Below are 18,885 nucleotides of genomic sequence, written 5' to 3'. Positions count from 1 at the left end.
ATTCATTTTCGCGATTCAACATTTCACCGAATAACTTTTGGCGGAGTATTAATAATAAAAATTTAGTCACGGTGTCTCTATAGGGAAATATTATTTTTCAAAAATCAACCTCTGAAACACCCACCACGCGAAAGTATGTCTGTGTGTGTGCGTGTGTATGTATGTGCGCAAAATAAAACTCACTCATCTTTTGAGCACTTATCTTGATTCGATTTGTTTGTAATAAGTTGCATTCGACGCACACATTTTTTTTTATTTTGAAAACGAAACGTTCTTCAGAATGAATTTCTTTTTTTACAGTTTTATTAAAAAATTGTTCGTATTTATAAAGTAAACAAACAAAAATTGGGAAAAATCGATTTGTTAAATTTTTAAATTGCATGGAGATCCACAAAAAAAAATCAAAAATGCCATGCAAGTTGAAAGAAAGGCCAATTCATCGAAAAGATTGAGTTTTGATTTTTAAAGTATTTTAGTTTCACCACATTTCATTTTAGTTTTAGTTTATTTGCACCAAGTTTCATTTTATCAAAAAGATTGAGTTATGATTTTTAAAGTATTCAAGTTTCCTCGTAAATAGGAGAAGAAAACGAGGGTTTTTTTTTGCATAACTCCGAAACTAAAGCAATTTTAGAGGGTTTTATTAGCCGTAACAGGGGGTATAACCCTTATGCTTCTTCGGCTTGGAAACCGATTGATAGCTTTCAATTTTGCAAAATACGCATTTTCAAGGTAGGCCAAAACCACCGGTACACTTACCCTATAAATTAGCAAAAAATGGGCTGTGATGTGAGTACTGTGCGGTCGTGCAAATACCAACTTTGTTTTATAGGTTATGGTGTAGTACAGTCGAGATATGCATGACAAATCATGAGCAAGCAACACAAGCCATTTGCATATGGGGAAAAGATATAAATTAATCGATTTTGCCCCAATTGACCCAAAAAATTCATATATGCAATAACATGTTTTTTATATAATCTTTGTTATAGAGCTTTGCAGAAAAAAATCGTTTTTTATTTGCATATTTTTCGGCCGAACAAAAATCTTTTTTTTATTTGTTAAATGACTTGGCTGCGCATATGTACAACACATGTTTCCGTAATAGACGATTTGATACTAAATTTGCGAAAAATAAATCCATATGTCTTGGAGGGATTCGAACCCTCAATCTCCTAATCTCTGGATAGGCATGATAACCTCTACAAAACAAGACCACTAAAACATCACGTTTGTGGAAAAGCCATCAGAATTCGAGTACCAACCTTTCACGGCGTTTCTTTATTGCAAATTCGAGGTCGAGTCCCTTCAAGACATATGGATTTTTTTTTCGCAAGTTTAGTATCAATTTGTCTTTTTCCAGAACAGCCTTAGCCTAGCATGCCTAGAAGGCCTAGTCCCCAGGAAGGAATTACCCAATCCAATTTATCCCAATTCACTTTATCAATTTCTGCAATGTTTGTCAATATGAACATTATGTGTAGATATTGCATTGCAGGTAACCACTTTCTTCAGTGGGAAATGAACTCTCGACCCCAGTATGCTAGACATGTACTTCAGGCTGTGAAAAACCTCCGAAAATATGTCTGAGATCATGACTTTTGGAGACGCGATTTGCAGCCTGACCCGCAATACATCCGGATTTTTTTTACGCGGTTGGAATTCATTAGCTTCTCAGTAAACCTGAACTTTCCCAGCTTTTTAAACAAAACCTGATTTTCTTCAACTTTCTGTGACTTTTTTTCGTGGAATTAACTCATTGTTAAAGGTCTTATTCGACCAAAAATTAACCGTGCGAAAAAAAACATGGCTGCACTGCTATGATTGGCTTGGTAATCGAGGCGCTAGTTGAAAAAGAAACTCCAAGTGCCTCAAGAAACCTCAAATATTCTTCCGCAAATTCTTGTTTTCTAATATTGTTTGGTTTTCTAATGGTCTTTACAATTTACAAATTTACAATCAAACTGTTTAGTGCTGAGCTTAGCAAGGCATCAAAAGGTAATAAATTTAAACTTGTTATCACAAAGTACCGGAGATAACATCTTCAATTTGAATTTTTTAATTTGAAGCCGAGCATAAAGTAATAAACATAAAGTTATTAAAAAATATAGGAAAACATGTGATAGGAAACGCTTCCGTTGAATAATTTATCAATCAAATTGCCTCACGGAATATTTACGATGGAGCTTCTACCTAGAGCTAAGAATACATTTTTACGACCATCAATCCGAGAAACAAACCATAAAATTTGGAAACAGAAAGCCCTTTTCGAGCATCATCTTCGCCCGCCTATCATTAAGATCCACTCACAAACGGATTAGGGCACCGCGCATTGCGTGTCCACTTACATGAAAAAGTTTTTCGACCCCATCAAGGCGTGGATCCCGTAAAACCACAACAATGAAAACAACACCGCCCATAGCGACAACCTTCAACTTTCGATTCTACGTGTGGTCAAATTGAGACCCTTCGGAGAGATGGATCTATCTTAAATTGCATCTCGAATTGAGATTTTCGCCCTAGACATAATCATCGCGCTGAAAAACACGCGCTTCAAATTGCCCTCCATTGTCTGTCATTATTGTGGAGATCGCCCGCGGTTTTGAAAGCCAGCTAGAAGCCTGCGTTGACCGCACCGGAATGAATCAGCAGATTTATGTTCTTGCACTTACGGGAGAGTGGTCTACATTGCATCGTTGGGGATAGAACTAATAGCTTGATTGCTTCAAAAGCATGCCAACCTTCAGTAAAGTTCGTTAACAAAATTGACTAAAGTGGTTTTAATTTCGTCCATTCGCTGTAATAAATCACTGCATCAAACTATGTAAACATGTGTAGCGAGCTCATCTTTAGATCGTTTTAAAATTCGTTCCAGAATAAAAGAATGTAATTTTAAAACATAAAATGGTTCACATTAGTCCCCCTCAGCTAACCGATCAGATCGATCGACAAACATTGTTCCAATGAATGACTGTTTGAGCAGCCGCCTGTGGCGGTAACCGATTCTTACCGACTGAAAAAAAAACATCCAATAACAACACAAAAACCATAACGAAGTTAAGTTGTTGTGTGCAACTCTAAAACGAATCAATTAATTAGTGGCGCGTCGCTTGATCTATTGCCCTGGGATGAAAAAAGAATCCCGAGTTTGGAATCTGAACAAACATATCGATGTCCTCATCGGGACCCATTTATTGAAATAACAATCAATTAATTGTCTATTTAGAAAAAAAGGAAAACGATAAAAACTGTTTACTAATTGACAGAGCTGTAAAAATGTTAAAGGTGAACTCTTGAATTGTTTTCAATATAAGATGATGAAAATATTTACTAATATATTCACGTCATTGGAAACTTGACTTTAGTTTTTATAACAATAAATTATTTGCTGTATGGCAAAGTATAAAACAATCGGTCACACAAACCTAATGTGTAATAAAAAACCAACATGAAAAATGTCTAAATTTAAAATAACGAAAAGTTCTCCTAGTTCATGTTATAAAAATTGTATCAATTCCTGCTCGGGCTCATTCGATTCGGCAAGTGGAAGAACGTGGAAGTACAAATGGATAATTTTGGACGCAGGTCTGTTTTTTTTCGCCTTCGCTCGGCTTTGTTTTTCACGGTGTGTCCTAATTAATTAACGAACTCCGAGGGTAGGCACGTGATTTATATGCGCCCGGCAGACACCGTATTCAAATGCTGGTTGTTCCGCCAAAAATTTGGGCAAGATTTTACCGAAACGAAACTTACCATCATCAGGTCGCCGCTTTCCAGATGCTTTCGCATCAGAACGGCAGCCATGTTCTGCTGGTCTTGGTAAATATTACCAAACGAGTCTTCTGCGGTTGGATTCTGTAATGAGATGCGAAAGGAAGGGGTGGCTAATTAGTTTGAATTGATTTGTTCTAACGATGATTTGTTGCTGGCGGGATTTTGTGCTGTTTGTTTGTGGTTTCATGTGGTTCAATGCATTAGGTAACAAGGCTCGAGCATGATATTAAAGAGAGAATTATGTTGTTTTGAGATGTTACAATTCTTTATTTTTGAGTTAAAAAGAAAAAAATGTGCTTTTTATTGGAATGTATTACTACGAGCTTTATCACATGATGAAGAGTATCTTGATGTATTTTTTTTTTATTTTCATTAGCATCAATTATTATTATTTCTTTTGATTACAACTTTACAGATACACATTTCGAGCTCAACAGTAAATGGAATTTAGTACATTAAATGGTAAAATGGACATTAAAACTTGTCTTACTGATGAGCTTGAAATAGGTAGGTCTGTAAAGTAAATTGAATATTAATAAACTTGTTATATGATAGGTGAAGACATTCCACTAAAAGGGCTTGATAACATATTTTGATTTGGGATTTCTCAGTCTAATTTAATTAAGATGGAATCTCGTTACATACATCGGCCGACAGCTCATCCCTTGAAAAAAAAGTCCAACACACGGAACCAAAACGTCGGGCTATGCGAAATTAGCTGTCCTTATTAAATTAGACCGAGAAAGCCAACGTCAAAATATTTATTCTACCAGTCGTAACCAACTACAAGGGCTTAATAAGAGGTTTTCCGTACTATTAAGATGATAAGTTTAATTTTTTGCTTTCCTCATCTTTGCGTTGTACGATAATTGAATCTTGTTTATTGATGTAGTGCCGGTTGCCTCCTCCTGCCAAGGGAAAAAAACAGTCGAGTACTGTTGCAATGCTCCAGCGGTGAGAGCTAATCGAAAACTTATTTTGATATTGATTCCGATAACAAAATAAGTACGCAATTTGATATCAGATCATACAAATTAGAAATCTACAGCAAAATGAGATCAAAATATGTAGTCAATTATGATTATTCACATTTGAATACAAATTATTATTTCAATTTGATGTCAAAATAGTGGGCCGGACATCAAGAAATAAGAGCCTGTCCAGGCCTCCCGGTAGTCGAGGCCCCCAGTGTGGACGTCTCTCTCACATCAGAACCCTTCGGATCTTGGTAGATGGTAGACGGAAGAGGAACTCTTTTCTGCCTTGCAAGCATTTAAGCAAGCAGATCCGTGGGAAGCTATGTTTCAGGCAGAAGCAAATCTATCCAGCCATTCATCCCACTCCAGACAAAAACGAACGCTTTGGACACCAAGTAAGAAGCCACTCTGGGCGGGGAAGAATCGTTTGGCCGAGACCCATTCGGCCGAAAGCCATTTAGCCGAATTCCACTAGGCCAAACAAACCATTAGGCCGAAAGTAACTTGGCCGGAAGCGTAGTTTGGCCGAAAGGGTCATTTGGACGAAAGGGTCATTAGAACGAAAGGGTCATTAAGCCGAAAGGGTCACTTGGCCTAAAGGGTCGTTTGGCCGAAAGGGTCCTTCGGCCGAATAGGTCATTTGAAAAGTGAAAAATTAAGAATGAGAAGAGAGACGTTTCACTTCTCGCTCTTCATTTTTCTCTTCTCACTGTAAAAAGTGAGAAGTGCGAAATGAGTTGTAAAACGTCTCACTACCAACTTCACACTACTCACTTTTTACAGTGAGAAGTGAGAAATGAGGAGAGATAAGTGAGACGTCTCACTTCCCACTCCTCATTCTCACTTATCATTTATCACTTCCCGCTGTAAAAAGTGAGAAGCGCGAAGTCAGTAGTGAGACGTCTCACTACTCACTTTGCGCCCCTCATTTTTTACAGTGAGAAGTGAGATATGAGGAATGAGAATTAAGACGTCCCTCTTCTTCTCACTTTTCAAATGACCTATTCGACCAAATGACCTATTCGGCCAAATGTCTCATTCGGCTAAATCACCTTTTCGGCCAAATGACCTTTTCGGCCAAATGACCATTTCGGTCGAAGACCCTTCCTGCCAAATGATTCTTTCGTCCTAACGACAATTTCGGCCAAACGAACCTTTCGGCCAAATGACCCTTTCGGCCGAATTACCTTTTCGGCCAAACGAAAGTTTCGGCCAAACAACCCAAACGACTCTTTCGGCCAAATGACGTATTCGGTCAAATGTCTTTCGGCCTAATGGTTGGTTTGGCCAAATAGTATATTCGGCCAAACAACTTTCGGCCTGGTGGCGTCCAACTCCACCTGTGACCTTATCTGTAGATCCAGATGTGACCCAATCCTGACCTCAAAAGGAACTCTTCCAATATCTTCGGGCACTTTCGAGGGACACAACTCCAATTCCCGAAATGGTCTCTTCCCTTCGGATCAACAAAATCCAACTTTCTACCATATCACTCCTAACTTCGTCGGGAACGGACCAACACAGTTTCCCAGCAAACTTCCCAATTCCCATACGTTCTCTGCAAGTTTAACTCTTTGGACCGATCCCTTGAAGATATTTACCAATTTTTGACATTTCGTGGCGATAGATGTCTCTTGGGAGATCCCCTTCGATGTACTTCAGTTTGGTGAAGTCGTTGGAGTTCGTCCTCGTAGTAGCAGCGTGGTGAACATCTATCTTCCCTGAAAGATTTGTGTCCACTGATCTCGTACCTCTCAGCAACGGGTCTCCCATCTTTTATAACGCCATTTCTACCACCGCCATCGACTTCATGAATCAAGTCATCGTCCATGTTAAGTCCATATATAAGAAGCCACGAAGACGCTATGATGCCACCAACTGAGAACCTTTTCGACGCACTGTAGAACACAACACCTTGTCCACACTTCCCGACTTCACCTAGACCGAGGAGAAACTCGTGCGTCTCGAAGGTATTCTAGAGGTTGGTTAATTGCTGGCTACGCGGGTAACTCGAACCAGGAGAACGTTTCGTAGTTCGGCACTCACTTCGCCAGTCGCCGAAAAGGAAGGGAAGTTCCTCGAGGGAAGATCTTTTCAAGTTCTCTTTGGAAACCAAAAACTCAAAGGTGCAGCCCAATCGGGTTGTACGCAAAGGTGACGTAGGACTACGTAGCTATACGAAATGGATGGTATTTGCCATAATAATTTGTGTCTCTGAGCAAACTGCTCGGAGGTCAACTGAATCATGAAGTCGAATAGTTGCTCCCAGTTGGATGGACTTTGAGTCTCTAACCATGGAATTAACATGACGCATAGCCGCTGAAGCCACTCGACTGGCTTTCAGTGGAGGATATCACAATCCTAGAAGACACCATCCTCAAAATGTCCGAAATAAAGGAGAAATAAGCAGAATCAGAAGTGGCACGAAACCACACGCAAATATATATTTTTTGCAACGTTTGGTTTTCGCCCGGGATGGGAAGGTGCGTGGCAAAGTGAAGAGAACTTCAAGAATTAATTACACATAGTTCTTTTCAGGACTTAAACTATTTATCCAAGAAGAGGTATTGGCGTCTTCATCGATTTGGCTGTCATCGGCGGAAAGTGAAATTTTCTGGCAAGATTATTTGGTTATGTTTCTGTTAGTCATTAGAATTGAAATCAGTTTTTTCCGAGCCATCATTTTATACAAAAGAAGGTCAATCCGAGATAAACTTTCTTCAAAGTGCAAAACTTAATCGTTTTGCGCCGTCAGAAAGCTACTCTTCGGTAGCAGAATCACAAGCGCTCGATTGAAGGGATGATGCAATAAATTTGTTGAATGGATGTAATCACTAACAGCAACTAAGCTACCACGCCAAACCCGATGCCACCAAAACAGCTCTTTTTCGCAATTAACTTATTCTTTCCATACAATGCTGGTCCTGAGAAGAACCTTTTTTTCTTTCCCAATGCGCAGGCTTTCGTGCTGCAGTGTCCGATCCGCTGCAATAGATTTTGTCGAATCGCTCCTTGGGGAATCTCAAGTAAAATGGCTCGTGCGCGCCGGAAAGCATATTTCTTGTATTCAATAAATTAAGCTCGTTGGCCCCTGCAAATATAATGTGCACTCATAACGATTAATGAAGGGCGGGGCTAATGGAATTACTTCATTAGATATAAGAAAGCTGCTTTCCGGTGTAGGATTCGAATTAATATCAGAATTATTATTATACTAAAGATATTATGCTGAAGTTTCAAACGTAATGGTCTCTACGGAAATGATAAGCTAAGCAGCATAGTAGTCTGAAAAATATGTAATGGCAGATTGTTCTCGAATGCGGATGAATAAAGACGTTTTGTGTTCAGTAGTGGAAAAGGATTTGTGGCCTGGATAAGATCTCACAACCTGGCGACGAGGATGAACTCCGGTAAGATTAAAATTATTTAAATAGTATAATTAGAAAACATTGGCTAACATATGTTGAGCCTGAGTCTAATAAAATGAATATCCCCGGACTGGGAGGGTCCATTCAGGCTGAAAAAAATAATAGATTCAGCACCAGGACTGGGAGAGTCCACTATGAAGTTGTAGAAGTTGCTCGGCAACCACACCAGGACTGGGAGAGTCCACTAAAATATAGTAAAAGTTGATTGAAAGCGACACCAGGACTGGGAGAGTCCACTGAGGAAAAGTGTGCTGAAATAGCCTGGGCCGGGAGGGTCCATTTAAGTCGAAAAAAAAAACGGTGCCCTGGACTGGGATGGTCCATGATGACAGTAAACTGTTATGGGAAACTGTTGGTTTTCCCTGATCCAGAAAAGTCCAGAAAAGAAATAACAAATTGAAAAACAAGTGTTGTTATGGTAACACGATACATCACGGGGTCAAATAAAAGACTTGTTCTAGTTCAAACATATGTTAGCCCATTGTTGCATCACTCACAAAAAAAAAGGAAAAAATGATTGTGATAATGCTTATGTTTCAGCTATGGAATACGAGATAAGGCCATTGCCTCCGTTCCGGTGCGAACAAATAGAAAGATCTAAACTTAGTCGAGAGTGGAAGTCATGGAGGAATATGTTGGAATGTTATTTTGAAGCTCACTCTATCTTTGACCAACGAATTAAGAGAGCCAAGCTGTTGTTCCTTGGAGGTCCACAGCTGCAACGGGTGTTTGAGAATCTGTCCGATACTGACAAAATACCTTTGGTTGCTCTGGAAAAGAAATGGTATGACGTAGCCATAGAAAGATTGAATCATTTTTTTCAACCAGTTCGACAACATACTCTTGAACGTCATCGCCTTCGAGAAATGAAGCAAATGAAGGATGAACGATTCGCCCAATTTGTAATGCGTTTAAAGCAACAAGCAGCAGATTGTGGCTTCGATAAATATTCACCCGAAGTATCCAGCATTTTGACCGAGATCACGATAATAGACGTAATTGTGCAAGGATGTCTTTCTACTGAGCTACGTCGTCGTATTCTGAAGGAAGATCAGACCTTAGCTGAAATTGAAGCATTGGGAGCTATGTTCGAGTGCGTGGATGAACAATTAAAGAGTTTGGATAAAACAAATATTATTCAACCACAGGAGAAGATATTTAGAGTCACCGAAAACAGAAACCCAGGGAACAAGTTTGAAGATAACCAGCTATCCTGCTATCGATGTGGAAGTAAGGAACATTTGTCCAAGTCACCCAACTGTCCGGCTAGAAACAAAACGTGCAGAAGTTGCAAACGAGTAGGACACTTCGAGTCTGTGTGCCGGCAATCCCAAAAACGACCGGCAAACAATGTGTCTGAAGGCAGAGTTGCGAAGAAAATCAGAGCGATTGAAAGTGTTAGCCATGAAGAGAGGATGCAGCCTGCAAGTGTACCTGTAAATACAGAAAAAAATGACAGTCAAAAAACATACTACGCGTTTTATACCGGTAACGAATCGAACAAGATAGAGTGTCGCATCGGTGGCATCAAATGTAATGTAATAATTGATTCCGGGTCAGAATGCAATTTGATTACAAAGGAGGTTTGGGAAGAAATGAAAGCGTCCAATGTCATGGTACAATCTTCTAAAAGAGGCTGCAGTCGGGTATTGAAAGCTTATGGTAGCGATGCACCGTTGAAGATGATAGGCTCGTTTACTGCTGAAGTACGAGTTCAGGAGCAACACGTGGTGGCTGAATTTTTTGTTGTGGATGGCGGCCAGCAATGCTTACTGGGCGATGAAACCTCCAAAGCGCTTGGAGTTCTTAAGGTAGGCCTTGATATCAACAGCGTTGTGGAGGAAAATATGCCTTTCAATAAAATTGCGGGAATTCAAGTTCACATTCATATGAATTCAACCATCAAGCCGGTATTTCAACCATTGAGGAAAGTGCCTGTTCCCCTTGAAGCTGCTGTTAACAAGAAGCTGGAACAACTGCTGAAAAGGGACATAATTGAAGTCAAGACGGGCCCAACTCAGTGGGTCTCGCCCTTGGTTGTCGTTGGCAAGGCGAATGGGGAGCCGAGGCTCTGCCTAGATCTACGAAGAGTTAATGAAGCTGTACTACGCGAACGTTATCCGATGCCGATAGTGGATGATTATCTGGCTAAAATGGGAAGAAACATGATTCGAAGCAAGCTGGACATAAAAGAAGCATTTCTTCAAGTCGAACTGGACCCGGTTTCACGAGACATCACTACATTCATCACCAGTAAGGGACTCTTTCGATTCAAAAGGATGCCTTTCGGTCTAGCAACAGCTCCAGAAACGTTCCAAAGAGTGATGGACGAAGTACTCGTGGGATGTGAAGGCGCCTACTGGTATTTGGATGACGTCATGGTGGAAGGTGAAACTGTAGAAGAACATGATACGCGACTTGATAAGGTATAATTTACTTGTTTTTTTGTTCTTTTGATGCGTTACAAATACAAATAGCTATAAAAAATTAGATTTTACATTTTTGTTGTTTTTGCTCAACATTATAGGTTCTTAATCGTTTCAAGAACCGTGGCGTTCTGTTAAACTGGGAGAAATGTGTCTTTAGAACACAAGAACTTGAATTCCTTGGTCATGAAATTTCAGCTGAAGGAATTTCTCCGAAAAAGAGTAAGGTAGACGCTATTCAAACTTTCCGAACACCCAAGAATGAATCTGAAGTCAGGAGTTTTCTTGGACTTGCAAATTATATGAACAAATTTATTTACAATTTGGCAACTATCGATGAGCCATTGCGCAGGTTGATTTTGAAAGCAGTACCATTTGAGTGGAATACGGAACATACCATTGCTTTCGAAAAAATCAAGCATAGTATGAGTCAAGCTGGTAAGCTGGGATATTTTGATGTCAATGACCGGACAGTAGTAACAACTGATGCTAGTCCTGTTGGACTGGGCGCGATACTTGCCCAATACGATGGTAATAACCAAATAAGAGTAGTGAGTTATGCATCGAAATCTCTTACCGATACAGAAAAAAGATATTGCCAAACTGAAAAAGAAGCGCTTGCACTTGTTTGGGCGGTAGAGAAGTTTCAAAATTATCTCATCGGAAGATCTTTCGATTTAGTAACCGACTGTAAAGCCTTGCAGTATTTATTCACGACCAGATCACGTCCTTGTGCACGTATTGAAAGGTGGGTTTTACGCCTACAAGCTTTCGATTATAAGGTCGTTCACGTTGCTGGGGAAAATAATGCAGCAGATGCCTTATCACGTTTGGCCATCTTAAATGCTTTGCCGTTCGATCAAAATGAAGAGCTTATAATCCGTGAGGTAGCAGTATCTGCAGCAAATGCGATGGCTTTAGATTGGAAGCAAATTGAAGATGTTTCTAGAGAGGATGAGGAAATTCAAAATATTCTTAGTCTTCTTGAATCCGACCGAAAGCTAGAACTTCCTGTACCATACCGAGTTATAGCAAATGAGCTATGTAACATTGGGGATGTTCTTATGAGAACTGGTGGTTCCATCGAAACTTCGTCAGGTGGTATTGAGCCTAGCTCATGATGGTCATCCAGGCAGTCGTATGATGAAGAGTCATCTCCGAAGTTCTGTTTGGTGGCCAAAATTGGATCAACAAGTCGATGAATATGTAAAAAATTGTCGGGGATGCTGTTTAGTTTCGGCACCGGATGCTCCAGAGCCCATGATTAGAAAAACCATGCCGTCTGGACCATGGGAGGATATAGCAGTTGATTTTATGGGTCCTCTACCCGAAGGCCAATATCTGCTGGTAGTGGTAGATTATTACTCTCGTTTTGTGGAAGTGAAAGAGATGAATTCTATAACCGCTAAGGATACCATACAAGAGCTAAGTGTGGTGTTCAGTCGATATGGTTTCCCAAATACACTCAGGGCTGACAATGGACCCCAGTTTAGTGAGCATTGCGAAGAATTGAATATGTACTGCCGCGAAAATGGCATAAAGTTGGTTAATACTATACCATACTGGCCACAACAAAATGGTGAAGTTGAAAGGCAAAATCGATCTATTTTAAAAAGATTGAGGATTTCTCAAGAACTGGGGAAAGATTGGCGAAGAGAACTTAGCCAATATCTTCTATTATATCATTCTACAAACCATTCAACAACAGGCAAGTCTCCAGCTGAATTGATGTTTGGTAGGCGAATTAAGAATAAGCTACCGCATGTACCTCTGTACCGTTTGGATGATGAAGAAGTTCGTGAAAGGGATTTAATTAATAAAACAAAGGGAAAGGATTATTCAGATGCGAAAAGAAGAGCGAAACCAAGTGAAATTGCGACTGGTGATTTGGTGTTTTCAAAACGAATGAAGAAGTCGAATAAACTGGATACGGATTTTGTCAATGAGGAATGTATTGTAACCAGAAAAGAAGGCAGTGATTGCACCATAGTATCGAAGGAATCCGGAAAGCAGTATAGGAGAAATGTGAGCCACCTCAAGAAAGTTCCAGTAGTACAAGCGAATCACAGCATACCAGGGACCTGTGAAATACTTACAGAAAAGCAGAACAGTCGCGCTGGGAAAAACTCTGATGAGCTAGATCAAACAGAAGCAGCGTTGAATCAAGGACGAGAAACTGAGAAGAGAGTGAGATGTGAACCTCATTATTTCAAAGATTACATTTCGCACTAACATACAAAAATAAAGTAATAGGAGGGTTGTAGGATTCGAATTAATATCAGAATTATTATTATACTAAAGATATTATGCTGAAGTTTCAAACGTAATGGTCTCTAGGGAAATGATAAGCTACAGCAGCATAGTAGTCTGAAAAATATGTAATGGCAGATTGTTCTCGAATGCGGATGAATAAAGACGTTTTGTGTTCAGTAGTGCCTGGTGTTCTAATTTAGAAAAGGATTTGTGGCCTGGATAAGATCTCACATCCTGCGCGCGCGAGCCATTTCGATCGGGATTCCGCAGACAACGGACCGGAGAATGACGAATTTTAAGAATCCTATGATATTTTCTCGCAAGATTCTGAATTTGGTTATGAGATGTTGTTTATCTAAGATGCGTTTTGTTGCGAGGAATGACAACAAAAATTCGACTCAAGGCGAAGTTTCTTCATATCACAAAACATTATCTTTCGGCATATGTCTGTCCGAGCGACGTTCGCCGATGGGTGGTTGCTGTAGATAGTTTTCACTGAGGTGGTGTCTTCATTAATTTTATACAAAAGTCACAATTTTATACAAAAGAAGGTTGATCCGACTATCCGAAATAAATTTTCTTCAAAGTGCAAAACTCAATCGTAAATAGCGATTTCGATAGCGCGTCGGAGGGAGATGATGCAGTAAATTTGAATGGATGGAATCACTAACAGCAACCAAGTTACCACGCCAAACCCGATGCCACCGAAACAGTCCATTTTCGCAATTAACACTTTCTTCCCATAAAATGTTGGTCCTGAGAAGAACCAATTTTCTTCTCCCAATGCTCCTTTCCAACTAACTGACACCACAATTTGTTATAAATTTTCAGCATCGGCACTGGCGGTGTGGGATCGCACAGTGCTATTTTTATGGTCAACCCTTTCTTCATATGAAATGCTGGTTCGTTGAGGTTGAATAATCTGCAGCAACACATCGAGCACCACCACCAATGCGATGGATTTCTGTTGAAAATGTTACCAGTGCCTCCATGATGCATGTACGTGATTGGTTAGTTTACCTATTTCTAAACTTTTTATCATTTAACGATAATAAACAGTTAAAAATAGTAGCGTTAACTCATCCTTGATCGAATGGTCCAAAAAAATTGAAAATCCATCGAGAAACGGCTGAGATATTAAAGTTTGAAGTCTATCATATTTTCGTGATGGTCTCCGATTTTCGCAATCGTAAAGTGTACCCCAATATAGAAAAGACAGACGTAGTCCTACGTCAAAAAAAATGGATTGACAAATTCGGGTCGAAAACGTGGTAAAATCGGGGGTAAACAAAATCGGGAGTAGACAAAATCGCGAAGTGACAAAATCAGGTCAACACTGTATTAGGAAAATCTGTGGTTTAATTTCTCGAAATCAAGCATCTTTACTATTTGGTAGGCGTAGTGACGAACAACTTCCTTAACTGGTGCCCAATAGCTTACTGTGAAAAGTTCCTATTGTTAGTAAACCCATGTTAGAAGACTTTCGCCATATACATTTCTGGCGGTTAACTTCATGATGTTGTTTTTTCGATATTTTAACAAATACCAAAATACCAAGACATTTTAAAGTGCTTACACAAGATTTACAAAAAGTAGCTACATACTACAATGATCCCATACTTGGAATAACTTTATTGACTATCTAAAGCATTTAACACTTGTTTTAAAAGATGAACTTGTGGTCCACTTTGTTAAATGTTAAATGCTTTGGAAAGTCAATAAAGTACTTGTGGTAAAATGCATGAGATTAGACGGTTAACGCATGGTTGTTTGTAAACTTTATTTGACGGAACAAGAATCTTATAAGTGAGTTGAAAAAACCACACATTGTTGATTTTCGGTAAACATCAAAGCATTTTCATTAGTATTTGCACTGCACTTCGATGATGAATGTTCTATACTGAATTGTGATGATAGTAATCACTTTTTACACCATTTTCCTCTACTTACGTTAGCGCTTGGATGCTGGTAGCGGTGGGTAGGAAACTGGCACTTTTTGTTATTTATTTTAAATCATCAATAATCCTTTTTCTAATAACAGTGCAAAATTTTAACTGCGCACCATTTATATAACAAAAAGAGTTCTACAAAAAATGGCATTATTTTGACCTCACAACACAAAAACAAATTCGTTCTCATAGTCGAGAACAAAAAATCGTGAAATTTGGCATTTCATGAAATCATGACCATAATTCATTATTCCGGAAGCATTATTAAAGACACTGCACCATACTTATCAGTCGATAAAACGCATTAGGTACCTGCTACACTTCGTTCTCGAAGAAGGACAAGAATTCAATCCTCGTGCTGAACTTTTTCTTCGCAATTTTCATTCGCAACAACCAAATTGTAACGCATTGGATCCGTTACATGGCAACAATTCGTGCAATCATATAATTATATTGATGGAGTGAGTATTTCCATAAGATGAATAGGGGAACGGTTCGCCACTTCATCCCATAGCTCCTATTTCTATCCCATCAAAAACAAAGCAATGGAAAGAAATTTGGTTTGTTTATTATTTTTGTGATTTTTTTCAGCAGTGAGCACGCATGTTGACAAAAAAAAGCGACGAATTTGGTGCCGTATTTCTTTGTTTAGCGATGAGATGGATATATGTACAGTGAGAGGGAGATCGGAACATTTCCCCTACCATGAAACCATGAACCATTTTCTCATTTCGGGCAACAAATTTTTACCAGCGAAATTAAAAGCCTTCTTTGATGCCAATAAAGAAGAAAAAGAAGAGACCTTTCCTGCTTTTGCAATATTCAATAGAGCTGATCAAGTTGATGGTTTACCCTTCTTCTATGGTTCACAGCAAACTTGCTTCAATAATGAAGACTAAAGTACGATCAATCGATCAAACTGTATGAGGGATGATTAATAAAAGAAGCAGAATTTGGAGGATCAGGAGCCACGCGTGTGCTTGAAATCACTGATAATCAACACAATAAAAAATAACAAACCGCTTGAAAAATTGACAGGTCATTGACTTCGTTACCTGGCTGTTTTTAACTTATGAGCCAACAGAATTCACTTTCATTATCTTGTGTCCAATTTTATCCCACACACTCTCATCTAGGATGATCCACGTTCTCCACCGACGGAGGAGTATTTCCCAAATCAGCTGGTTCCCTTTTTGTGGCTGTTTCAACTTTGTTTCCAATAAATCAACGCTTTGTTTCGCACATAATCAATCTTCTTCGACCTCCACCCAGCCACGTAGTCGTTAATCTTCATTAGACCCCCAGACGAAGCTTCACGCGCGCGCACGAGAGGCAATACTCCTCCGTAAAGCAGCGCTCGGTGCTTCACCATTTCGGCACGCAATCGAACGGCGCCTTCCATTTTTTGGCTTCCATTGCTGAAATCGAAAGTTTTGACGAGTTTTCGTTAACGGGTTGGATAACGATTGCGGTTTCGCGGTGCCGAAACAGGCACACGACGGCTACCAAGTTCAACCTTTGTGTGAGTGACCTAATCGGTCGGTCGCACGTGTCCATTCGTTGCCAACCCAAGTGGGTAAGCTGTCCGACAGTAATGAACCAATTCCAACGTATTCCCCGAACTAATCGATTGATTGTTATTAGGCGGACATGCATATATCAATTGCAAACCGCACCGGACCAGCAGCTGCCAATAAGTAAAGTCAGTCACAACTGAATCGCCGACGCATTTTTCAAATATGCAACTTCAAGATCACTGTCGCGGGCCCAAGCCGGTCGGGTGTCCAATTATTAATACTGCTTCTCTGCACAACGCAGGCCACCTGTTTTACGAAACAATAAACAATTTCGTAATGGAACTCATATAAGTCCGGTCTCGCCACACAAATCACTGCTGATCGCCCGCAGAATGGAGTTGACCTTAACATCTCTATTGAATGCCGCCCGTCAGAAATCGGTTTATTTATGCGAAATTGAGACCACAACAGAACCAGAACAGGGTATAATTTCTTCAGTCCGATATCAAAAGACTGTTCCGTTTCTATTGGTGGTCGCTTGATCATAAATCTTGTTCGCCGCTGCTGCCGCCTTGGTTGCGGTTAACGGAGGCCGGACCCCCGAGATAATATCCATTATGTTCCATATGATTATAAAAAGCGGCCATTTTACGGCGCCTCATTGTAGCCATTGTTTAAAATTGAGTGCAGGTGGCGACATCGAAGTTCGCACCCGAACATAACGAAAGTTTTCACTAATCCCGCATTTCATACAAACTCGATTGCGCAACATCGGTAGCTGATGGGATATCACTCATCAGTGTTTTCACTAGTCACGACTTCCTTGGCCAGCCAACTTCAAGCAGGAAACAAGTACCTACTTACATTTGTCCTGAAATTCACTTACTTTGGAATTTGTGCATGGTCCTACTTTTCTAGTCCCATGGAATACGATTTACGTGCTGAAAATTGCCACTCCACATCTGAATTCGTAGAGATAGTGCCAGCCGTGTTTGTCATGGTCGTATTACTATCACAAGACGTAGGCGGATTTGTTCATTAAAAGACCACGATCGTCGCCAACGGAACTCCGGAACGTCCCCTGCTGAACATATGAACATAGTTGGCAGTGGTTGGTATCCGTCTTCAGCAGACACCGACTGCTGCTTATCCGCGGCGAGGTGTCACTCAACATCACTTCGGTGGGCATTGTGCAGTGGCACCCGGGCTGGTATTGTTTGTTCAGATGCAGATAATGAGCGACAACTGACAACACAACGGCGACCAGACTACTGTGTGGCTGGGTAGTGATGGTTAGAGAGAGAGAGAGGGGGCTTCCACCTGTCAGGCGTGACATCATATAAGAAATTTTTACACTGTCTCTTGAGTTGCGGATATTATTGTTGGACTCGTTTTGCGCTGAATCAGAGCGCGAATTGGATCGATGAAGTAATCGTTACCGACGCCAGTGGCCGTCAACGGTGATTGAGATGGTTTGCGAATGTGTTAGAGATAACTGTTTGATAAGTGGATGGATGCTTTGCGCGGGTGTCCGGGTTCATGATTAGAGTTGATTGGATTGGAAAGTGTTTGAAAAAGGTAAACAAAACATGATAGATGGGAATTTATCATGTCATTGTGACGCATCCGGAATACACCGTCATTGGCAGAATGGATTATAATTTTACACCCAAATATCAATTATTGAAAATTAGTATAAAATGTTGGCATATAATTATGGCTGCTGGATTCTTATACAAAAATGTAAGCTTCTTATATAACTAGAATAAAAACTCAACTAAACTAAAATCAGCGAACAATATTCATGTTCCGAAAAATCCGCAGAAAATTCTCGATTCGCTAGCGAGTAACACCCGAGTTCCGTTAGGAGCCGGACCAAAACATTAAGTTTGCTGTACTTATGGTACTTGTGCTATGATGATTTATTCACCAAAGACGTTGTTCACCTCGACGACGAAGCCAAAGTCAGGCTGCTGCTGCGGAAACTTGGTCCATCGGAGCACGAGAGGTACACCAGTTACATCCTTCCTAAAAGTCCCAACGAAATTACGTTCGACGACACAGTCAACAAGTTGAAAAGCTTGTTTGGCACGCCAGGGCCAGAGTCTGTTATTAGCAAACCGTATCGGTGCTTGCAAGTCACCAAGCAAGTTACCGAAGACTACATGAGGTTGTAGGACAAAAGGTCGAAGGACAAAAGGTCGAAAGGACGAAAGGTCTTTCTTTTTTCTATCTTCTTTCTTATTTCTTCATATGTTTCCTTCTTTTTCCTCCATTCTTCTTTCTTACTTCTTTCTTCCTTCTTTTTTCCATATTTCATATTCTTTATTTCTAACTTCTTTCCTTTTTTCTTTTTTCTTCCTTCTTTCCTTCATCTGTCTTCCTTCTTTTCGCCTTCTATCTTCCTTACTTCTTCCTTCTTTTTTCCTTCTTTCTTCCTACTCGATTTCTTCCTTATTTCTTCTTTCTCTCCCTCGTTTTTTCTTTCGTTTTGTTTTCTGTTTTTTTCCTTCTTTCTTTTTACTTTCTTCCTTTTATCCTTCTTTTTTGCTTCTCTTTTC

General features: G+C 40.0%; 2 protein-coding genes across 6 annotated transcripts in view; one reads left to right on the top strand and one right to left on the bottom strand.

The window, feature by feature from the left end:
- Positions 1-18,885, bottom strand: part of LOC134224743 (A disintegrin and metalloproteinase with thrombospondin motifs like) — a 590,502-nt gene that overhangs the window by 315,689 nt on the left and 255,928 nt on the right. For all 5 annotated transcript variants that reach the window (XM_062704282.1, XM_062704283.1, XM_062704280.1 and 2 more), the window contains one exon: positions 3,754-3,855. In XM_062704282.1, the coding sequence (XP_062560266.1) occupies positions 3,754-3,855 (102 nt within the window). The remainder of the gene's footprint in view (positions 1-3,753; positions 3,856-18,885) is intronic.
- On the top strand, positions 8,146-18,501 carry LOC134219637 (uncharacterized protein K02A2.6-like). Its single transcript, XM_062698432.1, has 3 exons — positions 8,146-8,161; positions 8,720-10,567; positions 18,260-18,501. The coding sequence occupies exons 1-3, from the start codon at positions 8,152-8,154 to the stop codon at positions 18,499-18,501; spliced, it is 2,100 nt and encodes a 699-aa protein (XP_062554416.1). The 5' UTR covers positions 8,146-8,151.

This window comes from Armigeres subalbatus, chromosome 3, assembly GCF_024139115.2.
Source record: "Armigeres subalbatus isolate Guangzhou_Male chromosome 3, GZ_Asu_2, whole genome shotgun sequence".
Taxonomy (NCBI): Eukaryota; Metazoa; Arthropoda; class Insecta; order Diptera; family Culicidae; genus Armigeres; species Armigeres subalbatus.
The sequence above is the reverse complement of the archived record's forward strand: the minus strand, read 5'-3'. Positions and strand labels throughout refer to the sequence as shown.

Excerpts from the sequence above, each read along its gene's own strand:
- LOC134219637 (XM_062698432.1), top strand. Across the intron at positions 10,568-18,259 it reads GGATGACGTCATGGTGGAAG|ACGTTGTTCACCTCGACGAC; the intron begins GTGAAACTGTAG and ends TATTCACCAAAG.